Raw genomic sequence first — 18,403 nt, 5'->3', positions numbered from 1 at the left:
AATGGAACAGGATAGAAAACCCAGAGATAAACCCACGCACATATGGTCACCTTATTTTTGAAAAAGGAGGCAAGAATATACAATGGAGAAAAGATAGCCTCTTCAATAAGTGGTGCTGGGAAAACTGGACAGCTACATGTAAAAAAATGAAATTAGAACACTCCCTAACACCACACACAAAAATAAACTCAAAATGGATTAAAGACCTAAATGTAAGGCCAGACACTATCAAACTCTTAGAGGAAAACATAGGCAGAACACTCTATGACATACATCACAGCAACCCACCTCCTAGAGTAATGGAAATTAAAACAAAAGAAACAAATGGGACCTAATGAAACATCAAAGCTTTTGCACAGCAAAGGAAACCATAAACAAGATGAAAAGACAACCCTCAGAATGGGAGAAAATATTTGCAAATGTAGCAACTGACAAAGGATTAATCTCTAAAATTTACAAGCAGCTCATGCAGCTCAATATAAAAAAAAAAAAACCCAATCCAAAAATGGGCAGAAGACCTAAATAGACATTTCTCCAAAGAAGATATACAGATTGCCAACAAACACATGAAAGAATGCTCAACATCATTAATCATTAGAGAAATGCAAATCAAAACTACAATGAGGTATCACCTCACACCTGTCAGAATGGTCATCATCAAAAAATCTACAAACAATAAGTGCTGGAGAGGGTGTGGAGAAAAGGGAACACTCTTGCACTGTTGGTGGGAATGTAAATTGACATAGCCACTATGCAAAACAGTATGGAGGTTCCTTAAAAAACTAAAAATAGAACTACCATATGACTCAGCAATCCCACTACTGGGCATATACCCTGAGAAAACCATAATTCAGAAAGAGACATGTACCACAATGTTCATTGCAGCACTATTTACAACAGCCAGGTCCATCAACAGATGAACGTGTCCATCAACAGATGAATGGATAAAGTGTCCATCAACAGATGAATGGATAAAGAAGATGTGGCACATATATACAATGGAATATTACTCAGCCATAAAAAGAAACCTAATCGAGTTATTTGTAGTGAGGTGGATGGACCTAGAGACTGTCATACAGAGTGAAGTAAGTCAGAAAGAGAAAAACAAATACTGTATGCTAACACATATGTAATGGAATCTAAAAAAAGGAAAAAAGGTTCTGATGAACCTATGAGCAGGACAGGAATAAAGACGCAGAGGTAGAGAATGGACTTGAAGACACGGGGAGGTGGAAGGGGAAGCTGGGAAGAAGTGAGAGAGTGGCATGGACATATATACACTACCAAATGTAAAATAGATAGCTAGTGGGAAGCAGCCGCATAGCACAGGGAGATCAGCTTGGTGCTTTGTGACCACCTAGAGGGATGGGATAGGGAGGGCGGGAGGGAGGGAGATGCAAGAGGGAAGAGACATGGGAACATATGTATATGTATAACTGATTCACTTTGTTATAAAGCAGAAACTAACACACCATTGTAAAGCAATTAGACTCCAATAAAGATGTTGAAAAAAAGAACTAGCCTAACATATACTTGCATTTTGTGAAATTCTGTGACATTCTGTGAACAATAATGGTTACTTCTGTTGGCTCAGGATAGGAACAGTCACTTAGGATTTGAGGGACCAAGTCAACCCAGCTCATGTCCATTATTACATGCTCTGAGAACAGAAGTGACTAAAACAAGATATTTTGCCTCTCATAATTGGAGAGAGCACTTAAGAATTTTATTTCAAAAGTATGCTTATGGTTCCTTAATCTAGACTACTTGGAGGTTTTAAAATGCAATAAAAATTTCTGACCACTTGGCCATAATGGGAATTTCCATCTCTAACAGTAACATAACACCTTTTCACAAAATGCTTAATAGCTATAAAGTACTTTATAGTTCTAGAACACTGTTACAAACAATAGTTCATTTGATCCTTAACATTTCCTGGTAAGGTAGATGGAACAATTACTACTATTCTTCCCTGATGAGTTCACAGATGCAGAGAAGCTACACAGCTGGTTTCCTGACATGCAGTGAGGAGAAGAACCGTGACTCAAAGCAAGCAGTCTCTCTACTGACTGCACCGTGCCCCTTCCCTTTCAGGATCTTTGTGGATTTGCCTCTTTCGATACCAGATGCTAATGTATGGCTGAAAAATGATGATGCTTACAATGCAGTGTCTTGGCTGGGACAGTGACTTAAAAATGACTCTTTTTTTATGTAGCAACTACCAGAAATGTGCCTCATCAACAGCTTTATGGCCTAATTCTTAAATAATACAGTACACTGTATTGTAGGAGAACAATTAGGATTTAGTAAGTACCTGTTGAATTGAACTGATGTCAGGAGACCAGAGTCCAGAGAGACTAGGTAAATCATTGACTAAATGAATTGGTTTTCTCTGTATAATAGGGGAAAAACTGCCCCTACCTACTTCACAATGAGTTAAGGAGCCCAACTAAGAAAACAGATGTGAGACAATTTAGGATTAAATAGTACCTAATTCACTCAACAAATATTTACTGAGTAGCCATTGGGAGCTAAGCACTGTGATAGATGCTATAATGGGATTAAGCACAAACCACCCTACGCCAATGGAAACCAAAGCTTCATAAAATATGGAAAACTGTTAGGAACTTCAGGGATCACAGACAAACGGAGTTGAGGAAAGACAGATGCAGATCTATGAACACGGTAACAGCTTACAACGATGGATAGGCTTACTCTCAAAAAGGAACAAATCATTCACTGTCCATTTACAACGTAAAGGCTAAAATACATAGACTTCTGAGTAGATGCAGTAACGTGAACCATATACCTGATTTCAAAGATTTAGTATGCAGTAAAAGAACGAAATATCTCAATTTGTAATCCTGATTACATGTTAAAATCATATGATTTTGGATACACCGAGTTAAATAAAACGTTATTTAAACAGATGTCACCTTTTTTTTTTTTTACTTTTTAATGTGGCTACTAGAAAATTTTAAATTACTAAGAAGCCTGACTTATCATATTTCTTTTGGATAGTGCTGTTGTAGAAGACATATTATGGCCAGAAGAAAAGTCCGGGCAGTGTATAGTTCTGAAAAGGCTAATCATGGTGTATGATGACTTTGTGAGGCGTGGACCAAAGATACAAGAGAGAATGAGCCAAGTGTCATCAAACTCACAAATCACAAAAATTCTGATGGCTTACGTGGGGACAAACTATAGTCAGAAGGAACCTGCAAGGTATTGCTGGTGATTCCAAAGTAAATGAGTTGAAAACTAAAAGAAGCGAGGGCACAGGAATCATTTTACTTCTCCTTTCAGCTGAAGCACAAATATTTGAGGGAGAAATAAGTCTATGAAATGCTTGTTAGAACTGAAGTCCAATGTACCTCCAGCACTTTCCCTCCAGCAGTCAGTGACTATTTTACACACATATACTCTACCTAGAATAACGCTTTATTCAGCTGACAGAGCTCCTTGGTATGTGCAACCAAACTAGTTAATACTGACAATCCACTTACATTACTTATCTCCAATACATGTTCAGAAAATAATTTATAGTCTCTACGCCCCACACAATTATCAAACAGAATACTGAAGGGACCCGTAGGGATTCAACTGCAAGTGCCCCACGGGAGGCCCATGTCTCATTGAAGTCTCAACACCCAGCCCGGTACTGGTTACAGAGTAAGTGCCCAATAAATATTCATTAGATACATAAAAAGTGGTAGTATATTAGAAGGTAAAAGTCCACACCTAGACAATATGGAAAAGGCAGAAACCAGAAATTTTAGACTGGTAAGCCTACTGCTGCAGATGGATCATCAAACAGATGGGGGTGAGCACTGAGAAATGAAGAGCCAGGAGCCAGAAAAGGCCTCCTAACACCAAGTCACCCAGATGGGCCATTATTCTTTTTTCACTCCGCCTCTACATGTGCAGAGAATGACTTAAGTAACAGAGTAAATCTTCATGTTCACAAGACCTTTGACAAAATCTCTTATTACACCTTTTAAAAATATGGACAAATAGCAGGCATAATGACACAGCAGTTCTAAGATAGTAATGAGTAGAAAAATCATAAAGACAGACTGGTGGTTGAGAGATTGAGGTCCCCAGAGTCCCTCTGGGTCAACGCTCTTCTTCAGTGAGTTGGGAGAAGCATGAAAGGCAAGGCATATTTGCAAGTACCATAAAAGTAGCAGAGATAAGTGTAACACTGGATGTGGTTCAGAAGACCCTAATTGGGCTAGAATATCTGAAAGCAGCATGATGAAATCTAACAGGAATAAATGTAGGTGGTATGATTAGGTATACAAATGAATCATAATTAGAAATGAAAATGAAATAAATGTAGGATGAGGGCAATTTGGTCTGGCAACAGCTTAGCTATTTATCAGATCGCCACCAGTGCAAGGTGAAAGCTCCTTAGAACGTCAATGCAAAGGCAAGCTGCATCAGAAGAAATGCAGTTCCGAATACAGCTTTTTGTTAGTGCTCTTATATTTTCTATCAGCCAGGCCACATTTGGAACATCGTGCCAAGAAGAATTCTGAGGAACAAAGGGGAACAACAAGCAGGAATAATTGAAGGGATTAGAGATGCTTTCTGAAGAGAAGGTCTACAGATGATATATTAGAAAGCTTCATGTTCTTAGAAAGCTTCACGTTCTTAAGAGATTTCAATCAGAAGTGGTAGGGTACACTTTGTCTGTTTTCCAGGAGGTACTTGTTTGAGGAGGGGAGGGAGTCACAGATCTTTTGAGAATCTGATAGAGCCATGGGTCCTGCCCTCCAGGAAAAAGATGTACACACATATGTTTTACAAACAGTTTCAGGGGGTTCTAAACCAGATTAAGAACCCCTAGCTTAGAAGTTATAAAGACCCAGGTTTCTGTTTCATATTAAAAACTTATTTCTCCCTTGACCTCTAAAGCAATACTCCTAATCAGGAAATTGAGAGAATTCCTATCCTGGGCAGAGGTATGGGAGAGCAGTTTGGAGCCGGTCACCTATAGGGTCCCTCCTAATTCTAGGATTCCCTAATCTAAAAGGAATTTTTGAATAATTTCATAGGATTAAGGCAAATATTTAAAACACTATTTGTTACTGTCGTTCACCTTACTATTTTAAATACTCTCTATGCCCATTACACTCCAGAAATAGAAACAGGATCAAAACAAACGTCATCCAAGCACTCACATAATTTATGAGACATATCTGACAAGGATTTCATTCACTGGATGCACAACCACAATGGCAGCAGGTATATAGAAATTATTTCTTGTCTCCCAAACAATAAAATATTTCCCTCCACAAGTTGCTTTTTGAAAAACTTGGCTGCGCTAAGGACCGTGGTAGCAGAAGCCCTACAGCATTTGCAATATCAGCTCTTGTTTTGTATTTGGTTACAAGGATTTTTCTAAGCAGCTGGTTTATATCATCATCACAGGGCATACCCGTGAGTTATTCATTAGCAGCATTATGTAATTTCTATATTCTGAGTTTATGTTCTAGGTAACTCATTGCTGTATAAACCTGAAGAGCTTTTGCACATTAGCTAGAAAGGAGGAGAAGAGATACATCTCAACGTTAATTCTATCCTTAAAGGGAAATAAGCAAATGAAAGTACTTGATAGTGATGCTTACTTCTTTAAAATTCAGGTTCTCAGAAATCCTAAGCAGGAAAAGTTTTCTACTATTCTCTTGAGATATTTTTCCTGGATCTTGCTTGACTTCCTTCTATTTAAATTCCTACCACTAGTTCTGCTAATAATCTTGAAAGAGCTCCAATCCTGAAATAATTACAGATGCACTATATTCCAAATTACTTCAATGTTTGCTACCTACAATCATATAAAACTATAATGACATTTTATATATGCCTGTTGCCAATACACAGCACCGCTGCTGGGATACGATTTTCATAATAAGTAAGTGCGAGAAAGAGCTGCCAGCCTCAAGGAGAAGCTGTGTGTGTGTGTGTGTGTGTGTGTCTGTGTGTGTGTGTGTGTGTGTGTGTGTGTGAGATTAATTTGTTTACGGAAACTCAGTGACAGATGTTACTCGCTTAAAAGCCCCAAGTTTATTTTTGTAATTTTCCTATTGGACTGAAAAGGCAGCCCTTCATTTCTCCACTTTCTCCAATTTCCGTTGCTGTCATTTCCTATTCAGATCAAGTTCTCAAAATGGAAAAAAATCTGCCATCAATGGTAGACTTTAAGTGATATGGAGGGATCATTTTTTTTCCAGAAGTAATAGCCTTCCATAAAAATTAATGACAGTGGACCTTATTTTCTATAGAAAGGATTGTCAAATCCCATCCAAATCTGTCATATCTTTTTCTTAGCTAATGACATCCAGGCATTAAGGGGTCAGAGATAAGTTTAAGGGTTACTTTTTTTTTTTTTTAATTTTTATTCTTTTGCGGTACGCGGGCCTCTCACTGTTGTGGCCTATCCCATTGCGGAGCACAGGCACCGGACGCGCAGGCTCAGCAGCCATGGCTCACGGGCCCAGCCGCTCCGCGTCATGTGGGATCTTCCCGGAACGGGGCACGAACCCGTGTCCCCTGCATCGGCAGGCGGACTCTCAACCACTGCGCCACCAGGGAAGCCCTTAAGTGTTACTTTTGAGTTATACTTTCCATTTGCTTTAGTTATAAATGCAGCTGATGAGAATTATACAGGACAGTGGTTCTCAAACTTTAATGTGTAGCAGAATCATCAGGAAGGCGTATCAAAGTCCAGATTGCCAGGCCCCATCTCCAGAGTCTGCGATTCAGTAGGTCTGGGGTGGGTGGGGACCAATAGGTTGCATTTCTAACAAGTTCAGAGGTGATAGCTGCTGCTGCTGGGGGTCCAGGGACAACCCCTGGTGAACCCCTGGTACAGGATGATCCCTGATATCTAACTGATTGCAACACCATATTTCCTTTAATAATTCAAACTTTCATGGCTAAGGTTTTTGAATCATACTCTAGATTGGAGCCTCAAATGGCAGACAACTTCCTGTGGCTTAAGAACCTACATAAGCCACATCCTTCTCTAACGATCCTGTGGAAAATATCCATAAAGAATGCAACCCCCTTCTGGAAGAAGAAATCAAGCTGTTTCTTGAGTCCCTCCCTCACTTTCTTTAAACTTCTTACTAAGTATCTGGAGTGAAATTCAACAGGAAAATGGTTCATAAAACCTATCTGGATGGGGCACGTTTATTGGAAAGAAGACTGGCATACTCACCAGAGAGGAAATATACCCAGTCGTGTGGTGATAAAAACCATGGCAAACATAACAAACAGGAGATCACAAATTTTCTGAAACTTGGCGTAATTTGCCATTTTGGCAGCCTATGAAAGGAAGAAATGTGACAGATTAATTTAGTTAAATTGATAAATGAAAAGCTTCTTTCAATATGCATGAGTCTCCTTTAAGATACAACTTACTAGAGGCATAAAATTGCCTGCTGCTTTGAAATGTCATGCATCATGCATCATATTTATACATTACCCATAAGTCGAGTGAAATGTGATATTAACCATAAGTAGAACTACTGACTGTCAGAGATTTAATAAAACATTCAGCAACCTGAAAAATTCAATTATATGGTTGATTTCAGGAAAACAGAAAAATATGAAATTCTTGCATTACAGATGATATTAGCAAGCCAAAGACGCCAAAATAGGAATTTGGCATAAGAGGTCAAAATAGAAAGTGCTACATAATCCTTTAAACTTTTAATGAGTCCCAAACACTAAGGTCACGAACTTTATAGAGAATATTGAGCCTTCCTGCATTTTTTCCCCCTTTCTACTTAGAATTATACGTTCTCCTTAAACGGGTATAAGGAGTGCTCTGGGGAGACAGTTTCTTGGCCTATCCTCACAAATTTAGAAATGAAGAATGTGTCAAGATCACATTATTTCAGCGAATCCACTTGGGTATAATTTTCAAATTTACATTAATGGGTCATTTTCTAGATGAAAGTCACTAATGTTCAGAATGTCTGTGAGAAGTACACTAATAATTTATGGTAGTGATTTAAGTGACCACTTTTTATATTATAAATTAGTCGAAGGAAGAAATACATCTCTTTCTCTACCAACTACTTTTTTAAAAAAATATTTATTTATTAATTTGGCTGCACCGGGTCTTAGTTATGGCACTCGGGATCTGCCTGCGGGATCTTTAGTTGCGGCATGTGGGATCTAATTCCCTGCCCAGAGATTGAACTTGTGCCCCCTGCATTGGAAGCGCGGAGCCTTAACCGCTGGACCACCAGGGAAGTCCCTGCCATCTACTTTTTATAGATGATTCTAAGTAAGAACAGGTGACACTGAAAACATAATTGTCCTTGATTACTGCTTTTTACATTTTCACATATAATTCACAGTACCCACACACAGGGTTATAAATTGAAGAGGTCTTTTACATTCATAACATTATTTTCTACTTCTTGTAAAGTTAAATTAGCTGAGTCAAACTTGAAAGGATTGTTGACAGTATCCACAGAAGCTATAATTTAATAGCTTTAAGTAAAATACAAAGCTACGAGAGAAATATATTCCTAAGGGGAAATATCTATTAATTGAGTGGAAGCCAGGATTATGAACTTTTAATTTCATGCATACTTTGGATGTGACACCACAACTTATACTAAGAAAGAAAAAAAGCATCTTCTGCCTCCTTCTGGCTACGTAAACCATGTAGCTTTCTTTTACATTCATTTACCAGCATTCAATAAAAAAGCATTAAACATCCATTTTTCTGAAATGTCTAAGCCATAGATTCCACTTTGAAGAGTCAACATATCTCATTATTTGGATATTCTCAAGCATTATTTTATGATGTCAAAGAGAATCCAAGTGATGAACATTTGCTTTTAAGCCACATGACTGGGATTTCTGGATTATTTTTCTTTTCTAGATAAAAGTGGTGGATGATGATTCAACCCACATTTTCTGATTATGGCTCTGCCAAGCATTATGCCATCCATTTCCCCAGACATTAGAGTTGGCAGATTATACAGGATTGACTTCAAAACTGTATATTGCTATATAAATTTCTACCTCCAAGCATACTTAGGATTTAACCACATGGTAACTGATTTTCAGGAAATTGCCTTTATACTAGTTTTATTTCTCCTTTAAAAAAAATGTGCTGAGGGCTTCCCTGGTGGTGCAGTGGTTGCGAGTCCGCCTGTCGATGCAGGGGACACAGGTTCGTGCCCCAGTCCGGGAAGATCCCACATGCCACGGAGTGGCTAGGCCCGTGAGCCATGGTTGCTGAGCCTGCGCGTCTGGAGCCTGTGCTCCACAATGGGAGAGGCCACAACAGTGAGAGGCCCGCGTACCGCAAAAAATAAACAAACAAAAAAACGTGCTGAATAGAATCTAGCTTGAATCACTTAAAAACCATAGCGCCAAACTATCATCTGACATATCCAGACCATTAGGACTACTTTTCTGTTTCATAACCTTATAGGGACCAGAGTCTTTAATGAAGTGCTGTATACACTTCAAACCTTGACTAATTGCCTTTATAGCAGATTCAATTTTATGGCCTGGAATTTCTGCTTATATTGGAATAAAAAAAATTACTTGAGGGCACCTCTATTCTACATTCACAGTGATAGCACATGCTTCAAAGAGGCAGAACTGTGGGCCAACAGGAATAAAAAAGAAGCATACAGATGCTAAGACCCATTTCTACATGGAATTTGTACTCTGGTAAGTTCATTTTTGACCAGTTATATAAATTTCTTAGGACTAAAATGAAAAAACTATAGTTATATAACCTTATTGAGTATGTCTCTTCATGGAGGCCATGATTAAGAGTAAATACCGCATCAAAATTTTACTTGGGATTTTATCTTTTGAAATATGCCAGAAGCATTTTTCTTTTTTTTTTTTTTTGCTACTTTAGTAATTTTAAGTGATAATGGTTTAGAAAGTTAATCAAAGTGCAACCAATATTTCCTCAGATATTCTTAATACTTGCATGCATAGAAAACATAGTTTTTATATAAAATTTGTAATTCATATATACTTTCACTATAAAAATACTAGGATAATATGTATATTGGTAACAAAAACTATGACTACTCATTAATTTCATCAGGATGTACAACTACTATAACTAACTAAACTGAGTTATATACACTTCCCAGATAAATCAGTGTGAAACCTGTAACACTAGAAACAAAACCTATTCAAATAGTAATTTTCCTATTGTAAGACACTCATTTCTTAAGTGTGGAAGGGCTAAGGTTTTTTATTATTCTATTAATAAAGAATGCTAACTTGGTGAATATTTTTTGCACACCACTTTATATACTAAAGTCTCACTTTCACCAATTTAACCTACAAAGAAACACTCTGCAGTTTCAAAGCAGTCATGTACTAACTTCTCCCAGCACCATCTATCAGACCCTAGAAAAACTGATGATCTGGGGGATTTCCTGAATTCCAGATTTTGTATTCTTATAGATGAAAGAAAACGTTTACCTCTAGAAGAGCGTCGGCTGAATCATGGAGACAGAGGACTAGGGTCCCTACTCGGGCCATGTTGTTGACATATGAAAAGGTAATCAAAAAAATAGATACAAGATGATGCAGGAACATAACGCCAAAGTCCTGGGAAGGAGAAGACACAGGCATGTTAGTTAGGACTTCGCAGCAACGCAGCTTTTCCATTCATCTATTCAACCATTCATCCAATAATTTTTTTTTTCTTTTTTTTTTTTTTTTTTTTGCTGTACGCGGGCCTCTCACTGTTGTGGCCTCTCCCGTTGCGGAGCACAGGCTCCGGACGCGCAGGCTCAACGACCATGGCTCACGGGCCCAGCCGCTCCGCGGCATATGGGATCTTCCCGGACCAGGACACGAACCCGTGTCCCCTGCATCGGCAGGCGGACTCTCAACCACTGCGCCACCAGGGAAGCCCTCATCCAATAATTTTAAGGCTCTCTATGGGCCCAGCACTGGGAACACTAATGTGAGTAAGAGATAGTTCTACACTTTTGAGAGTTTACTGAGTCCTGGGAGAGAAACACAGGACACCAGTGACTGTGGAAAATGTGATCAACAACAGGACTAAGGCCAAATCATAAAGGGTGTTTTGTACTCAGCCAAGGAATTTGAAGCTATGGGAGAAACTGCCATAGGATTTGGTGAATGAAAAATATTGCCTGCCATATCAGTAAACAAAGGATGTTGCAGCCATCAAGCCATCACATTACAGCCTCCCCTAGAGTGAACCCTGAGGAAACTCAGGATGGAAACAGGATGCCCCCCATCTAGCAGTCAGCTGCTGCAGCCACCCTTGACAGTGCACCCTGAGGAGACTCAGGATGAGAAAGCACAGGATACTGGCCCCAGATAGCTGAGGTGCACATCAAAGGAATGATTCCAGGGAGCCCAGACTCTTGCATCTTCCCATACATAGAAAAGAGCTAAATTCCTTAACTTGGGGTATCTGGTTTTCTTTAATTAACAGTAATCTTTTGATGTTCCGACTACCTGGTGTTTGTTGCAAAAAATCCTATATATTCTGGCTCCCCCTTTGTCTCTTCGGAGCAATCTCTCAGACTGATTGGAGATGCTCTGTCCTCAGCTTAGGGACTCAGTTTTGTCCGTCATTTATTTGACGATTTGAGAATTATGTTTTATTATATAATTCTCAACTTTTAGGTTGTGCATTTTGTTTCAATCGACAGATTTTAAGCAAAGAAAGGTATTACTTGGATTTGTACTTTAGGAAAATCTTTTGGGTAGCAGTGCAGGTCCAACTAGACCACTTCTCTGACTATGAGTGGCTGGGGATTTGGCATCCTTCTCCTGGAATATGCCCAATGGGATGTTAAAATAAGCATCATAATATGTTGGCATTTCTGATGGGTCCTACACAAACAAGCTCTCAATTTTAACCATTATCCATCTACAGTCATTAGAAAAAAATAATTGGCAAAAGTAATGGTAAGCTGGCCATCCTCATTTTGGTCAACTTCAAGGGAGCTGCTTCTTGGCCCATGTGAAAAGATCATCTTTCTCTGGTACTGATTTATCTTCTGGCCACCTGGTTTATTGTAACATGGAATTTCTGTTGCTTAGAAATGTTGTCTCTCTTACTGATATTTTTACTCTTATTTACTCTGAATTTCTCCCAGAGTAAACTTGAACTTCTCTGGGGCTTAAATGCCAGGACTAGCCCTAATGATGATCTACTTGAAACCATGGAGAAAGAGGACTACTCTCTTATGGGCCATTCATGTAGAGATAAATTAGCCAAAAGGAGACACATATTTTGCAACTGAGAGAGAGAGAAAAAGAGAGCAAGTGTGTGCACACACACATATTCTGTTGATGTCAAACAGTTTGGGGTCTGAAAGGTCAACTATGATGACTTTTAAATGGTTTTAAAACATTTAAACAATATTTTCTGTTTAGATCCTGAAAGTAACTAATGATAATCTGTAAGTAATGAAATATTCCTCCTATTAGGTCATTTTTCCATTTGTTTCATTGTATAGCTCCCATACTGAAAAAATTTCCAATTATTTTATTTTAATTTATATAACTTAAACCTATAGAGCTATGGATTTTTCTAATGTTTAAATTCCTGTACTACATACAGAACTCTTTAAGAATATCATTTTATATTTTATAAAATCAAGCTTTAAATGACAATGATGAAATAAAGTTAAATGGGGATATTTAAAAACACACACACAATGTTTAAATGGTTCTGTATACACTTTGGTGAACGTGTCCAGAAGTTACTTTTCTGCCTTGGAAAGTGCCAGACATTTACTGATAACCATATAGATTTATTGTTAGGATAAACAATGTATTAGTTTCTTAAATAAGGTCAAATAATTTAAAAAATGAAGTACAACTATTTCTCTTATTTTCAATTAACCTAGTCTCCGTGTTGCCATGATGGTGAATACCACTGTTGGCAGAATCATCTGTCTTGCATTAATTCATTCTAAAGGCCACAGTAGAACTACAGTACCAAGTTGTGCAAACTCCTGCCGCCTGTTGACCTACTACTGTACTCCTTCCTCCAGACCAACATTTGCATCTAGTTCTCAGCTCACTGGCAGAGAGAAATGAAGACCATGCTCTGAGTTTACTTAATCAGTGATTATGGACAGACTCAACTTACCAGTTTTACCTACTTCTCTTGATTTTCTCTGATGTTTTTGTAGTCTCTAGGATTTTCCTAAAGCATTAGAGTTGAACAATACCAAAATGCCTAAGGCATACAAGAAAAATTGCTTTGATAACCTTTCCCACGGGAAGATGAAGTCTCTTCACTACAGGCTGTTATCAGAAATGTATCAGGGCTTCCCTGGTGGCGCAGTGGTTAAGAGTCCGCCTGCCGATGCAGGGGACACGGGTTCGTGCCCCGGTCCGGGAATATCCCACATGCCGCGGAGCAGCTGGGCCCGTGAGCCGTGGCCGCTGAGCCTGCGCGTCCGGAGCCTGTGCTCCGCAACGGGAGAGGCCACAGCAGTGAGAGGCCCGCGTACCGCAAAAAAAAAAAAAAAAGAAATGTATCACCTGGTGTAGAGTGATCTACCAGACAATAGCTACTTCAAAACAATGGATCAATTAAAGTGGAGCTAACCTATCAACTGATATTTTTATACGGTTTCATAAACATAATTAAATAAAAACACAGAGTGCTAATTCAACAGTTCAGTGAATTTACATTCGCCCATGCTGAATACACAGATTTTAAAGTCTAACTAGCTGAGTACCTAACCAGAACAATACTTTCCACATTTCTCATTGTTTAGCCCTAAATGATTGCTCTTGATTCACTGAAAGAGGTTTTCTCGATTTAATTTTAAAATGAATAAACATAAATTGATTAAAACACTTATGGAGGATTAGGGCCATTTTGTAATTAAGTTTCCTAACATGTATCTGATATATATGTCAATAAATAAAACAATGCCCTTGGCAATATAGCAAGGCTGCCCTAAAAACAAAAGCCTTATTTTTCAGCCAAAGTTTGCTTTGTGAAGATGATTTCTGCATATAAATCCCTGGTCCTAGAAAAAATTTATTACTGAGGGGCTCAGAGCTATGCTCATTGCAGAAGACCAATTTTCATTATACTGTCATATCTGTATGAATATGAAAAGCATGAATAATGGATTTTGTCTTTTACACTTCTGCTTCAGGAAGCATTATACGCAATGAAATACCTTTAATAAAATCCCTGCAATCATTATTTTTTGTTACTCTCATTCCCTCACCCTGACACATTTTTTTGAATAGGCAGTGAATCTGGTCCAAATAACAGTTTTTAAATGAATTGTCAATTTAGACTTTATCAGTGCATGGTAGGAAATGCCCATCCTCATGTTTGTTACTGCTGAAAGTGACTGGGTACAGGCAAGCTGCAGGAAACTTAGCATTTTAGGCTGAGAATATTTTCTTCCATTTTCAGTAGCATCAGTTAGGTAGAGATTGTGATTTCTTGTTGGCCCTCATATTGAAGACGGATTCCAAAGTCCTTAGACAAAATTGACGACTGGCCTGGCTACCTGCGTCAGTGGTCCCCAACCTCCTGTCATTCTGCCATATTGTTTCTGGATACATTCATAGCTCTAGTCAAGGGGTCCTTCTACATTCCCTTCCTGATATTTACCCTGACCCCAGCCCTCATTCCAGTGGCTTCTCCTATGTTAATTATCAGAGACAAGGGAAAAAAATAGATATGGACTTGACGCAAGCACAATTAGAATAAGCCTAAAATGAAAAGATTCAAGGAAAAGCCATTCATTTTAATATCAGAAGTTGGTAAGAAAACGCTGTTTTTTCCTTATTATATTTCTGAATGACATTTAGAGAACCCAGAACAGAGTCTCAGTCTGTTCTGTGTAGCTTCCACAACAGAAACTCATAGGTGCAAGTAAACCTGTGGCTACTTGGGCTCCATCCCCAACTCTTAGAATGAGACTCGGCATCCTAAACTCAGTTCTCCAGGGGAATTCTCTGCACAATAAAATATCGGCATCAAAGGGCCAGAGAGGTCACCCTCTCATTAAGACATAAGTCTGATGTTCTATATGATGCAACTCCATTTGCAATGGTCAGGCTGAAAGCGGCTTTGAAATAATACTCTGTTTTCAGGAAGCACCAGAAATTCACCTTGATATACCTATTTTTATGAGAGCAAAATTAACTCTATTCTCATTTTTAAAAAACTCACTACAAATAAGAAACTTGTTCTCTAAATTCTCATTTGCTGGATAAAGTATTAACAATTTTATGCAGTTTCTTTTGGGAATAATCTTTGTAACAAATAAAGAAAAGCACTGGCGAACCTTCTCAAAAAGGAGTAAGAAGACCAAGATTCTAAGTGATGGCTGATTTAGATGCTCATGTATGGTGAAAAATATGACATACCACTAAAGTGCAAGACAAAGAAAAGACTCTTCTTTCTTGGATGCAAATGACATGTGCCAGCTTTCCCAAATTTAATAAATATCATAAATAAATATCATTAATAAACATACTCTAACTCATGAATAGAAATCAGGTAATACCAGGTTAAGCATTTAACAAATTTTCAAACTCTCTATGAAACAGAGGGACAGAAACATAATTTGAAACTGATTTCAATTTATGGCAACTATAGCAGTAATAGAAATCTCTCATTTCTGTGTGTTTTGTTTTTTTAAAAAAAGTTTTCTTATTTGAGTCTTCAAGGTACAAAGAAATTAGTAGGACTTTTAACAGAGTAACATGCTCTTTTTTTCTAGAGATCAATAACACTCTCCCTATTTCTTCCCTTGCGATTGTGCAACCTGGGGGTATAACACAGAATGTTGGGAAGCAATGTGGCTGTGCAGGAAGTGTACTTCAAGCCTGTAACTTGGCAACGTACAGGGGAGAGTGCCCACTCAGGTTCCCCCTCCACTCCGGAACGAACACACGCGGAGGTGGGGAGAACTTCAGATAAAACTTACGTGTGACAAGAATAATCGTAGTTAAATACTTTTCCCATTGAGGGAATATGAAAATATAATAGATTTTCAACCTTTGGCTATGGATAGCTAAAGTCCTGATTAAGAGTAGGAACATATATATATATATATATATATATATATATATATATATATATATATATATATATATATATATATTCCTCTTAAAAAGCAAAGAAACAAAAGACTACAAAACTGTCCAGGTTGTAAAGACAATGACTGCAATGAAAGTATACTCAGAGTGATTTATAAAAATCAGTTGATTCTGATTTGCCCCATATTAGGCAACTTGAAAATTATACCTTTCTCTTACCAGCGCATGACGCAAGGAGTTCACATAATGTATGTAAATGTAAATGTCAACCTTTGGGTACCTGGAATCTCCCACCTTTACTTGGTTATTATACTTTTAGCTGGCCTTGAGTTTTGGCTCACTCTAAAGAGAACCAGTTATAAATGTGCCATTTAAAGAAAGGTATTTCAAATAACAAGTTCTTCAAAAATTGTAACTAAAGTTCACTCTCATTCTCATGTATAGCCTATGCACTCTGGTGTAAATACTTATGGGAAAACCTGGAAATGGATGAAAAATTGTGATTTATTTGGGAAACGTTTAATAATAAAGTAGAGGGGTCCTGGCAGGAATGGTTCAATTATCTCATCTCTAAAAGCAGTCCATGAATAAAACCTCATTCACACAAAATCTAAAGTCAAATTTATTTTTACACTTTTTTTCCCCAATAGACTAGATTTTTCACCTTTGGGCCTAAATATATACAGATTTAGGTCCTTGAGGGAGATAACTGTCTCCTACAAATATAATTCTAAAAATAGTAAGTGCTAAGAAATTAATTGGTTAAAGACTTTAAACTTGCTACTGTTACTATCAAAATGTTTTAAAAATATATACTGATGTGATGTGAATATCTCTACTAGCCATTCATTCTCAAAACTGACATCCTCACTGTTCACCAAATTTGCGCATACAGGTGACTCAACTTTAGAGCAGAGAAAGACACACTATGGCCCCCAGGCCAAATCTGGCCCTCATTTGTTTTTGTAAATAATGTTTTATTAGAACACAGCCACATCCATTTGTTTAATTATTGTTTATGGCAGTGTTCTTGCTACAGTGGTAGAGTTAAGTGGTTGCAACAGAGACTATACAGCCTCCAAGTTTAAAATATTTACTAGCAGGCCCTTTACAGAAAAGTTTGACGAGCCCTGCCTTAGAGCCACATCAAAAGGCATAACATGGGAAACTCAGTCATGTAATTTGAGATGTGGCAATTGCATAGGCTCAAGGCTGGCTTCATCACATTTTCTTTAGATACAGAATATGTAAGATGTTTAATTTTCATAGTTATTCAGAAGTAACCCATTAAGTATTACTTTCAAAATTCAGATAAGTCATTAAAAAAAAAAAGAGTTTTGGCAGGTAACTCCATCAAAATTCTCGTGATAAACTATAACTACAACTTCAAGATCATTTTAAAATTGAGGAGCTTCTTCAGAAGAAGCTTGAGCTTTTGTAAAAACAAGAGCTGCCTGTCTGGATGCAATACAGTACTCTCTCTACTGCTACATGTGTCATTACTTCAGAGCTTCTGGGAACATACATAAATGAAATAAAGAACTTCTGTGTAAGCAGTGTTTACCCAATCTTTCTCTTGTGTAACATTGGTGGCACATTTTAAGATCAAGAAGTCATATAATCTCATCTACTATGAATTATTTAGCTGATATTTAATCTTTAATTGATTTTATTACTGTGGAAAAAGATGCAATAAAATTTTATTTGCACAATAGAACACAGTAAGACAGTGCCCCCAATTCCCTCCCACGGTGCCTGGCCAGAGCTCGGAACTTAATTTGCAACTCCCTGGAGTCCTCCTCCCTGCTTTCCTTTCCTCTTCCCATTGAAAGTACACTCTCCAAATGTACTCTGCTTTCAAATGATGTAGCTATTTTCCTTAATTATACACACGTCTTTTTTCTCATTGAATCTTTGTATTGAGATGTCCTCCATAACTACAAGTCTTGCCAAATTACAAGCTCCAGGAGTCGCAGGCCTTTATATACATCATCTGGGCTTATATACATCATCTAGGCTCTGTTTAAACTACTCCTGGGGCTTCCTTGGTGGTGCAGTGGTTCAGAATCCGCATGCCAATGCAGGGGACATGGGTTTGAGCCCTGGTCCGGAAAGATCCCACATGCCGGGGAGCAACTAAGCCCATGCTCCACAACTACTGAGCCTGTGCTCTAGAGCCCGCGAGCCACAACTACTGAGCCTGCACGCCGAGAGCCTGTGCTCCGCAACAAGAGAAGCCACTGCAACGAGAAGCCCGCGCAACGCAACAAAGAGTAGCCCCCGCTCGCCGAAACTAGAGAAAGCCCGTGCGCAGCAACGA

General features: G+C 38.2%; 1 protein-coding gene across 3 annotated transcripts in view; it reads right to left on the bottom strand.

The window, feature by feature from the left end:
• Positions 1 to 18,403, bottom strand: part of CERS6 (ceramide synthase 6) — a 334,052-nt gene that overhangs the window by 45,121 nt on the left and 270,528 nt on the right. For all 3 annotated transcript variants that reach the window (XM_060106271.1, XM_060106272.1, XM_060106270.1), the window contains exons 7-8: positions 10,489 to 10,617; positions 7,226 to 7,332 (exon numbers count right to left, since the gene is read on the bottom strand). In XM_060106271.1, coding sequence (XP_059962254.1) covers positions 7,226 to 7,332; positions 10,489 to 10,617 — 236 coding nt within the window. The remainder of the gene's footprint in view (positions 1 to 7,225; positions 7,333 to 10,488; positions 10,618 to 18,403) is intronic.

This window comes from Mesoplodon densirostris, chromosome 8 (assembly GCF_025265405.1).
Source record: "Mesoplodon densirostris isolate mMesDen1 chromosome 8, mMesDen1 primary haplotype, whole genome shotgun sequence".
NCBI classification, from domain to species: Eukaryota; Metazoa; Chordata; class Mammalia; order Artiodactyla; family Ziphiidae; genus Mesoplodon; species Mesoplodon densirostris.
Note: the sequence above shows the minus strand (reverse complement) of the source record. Positions and strands in the feature narration are given on the sequence as shown.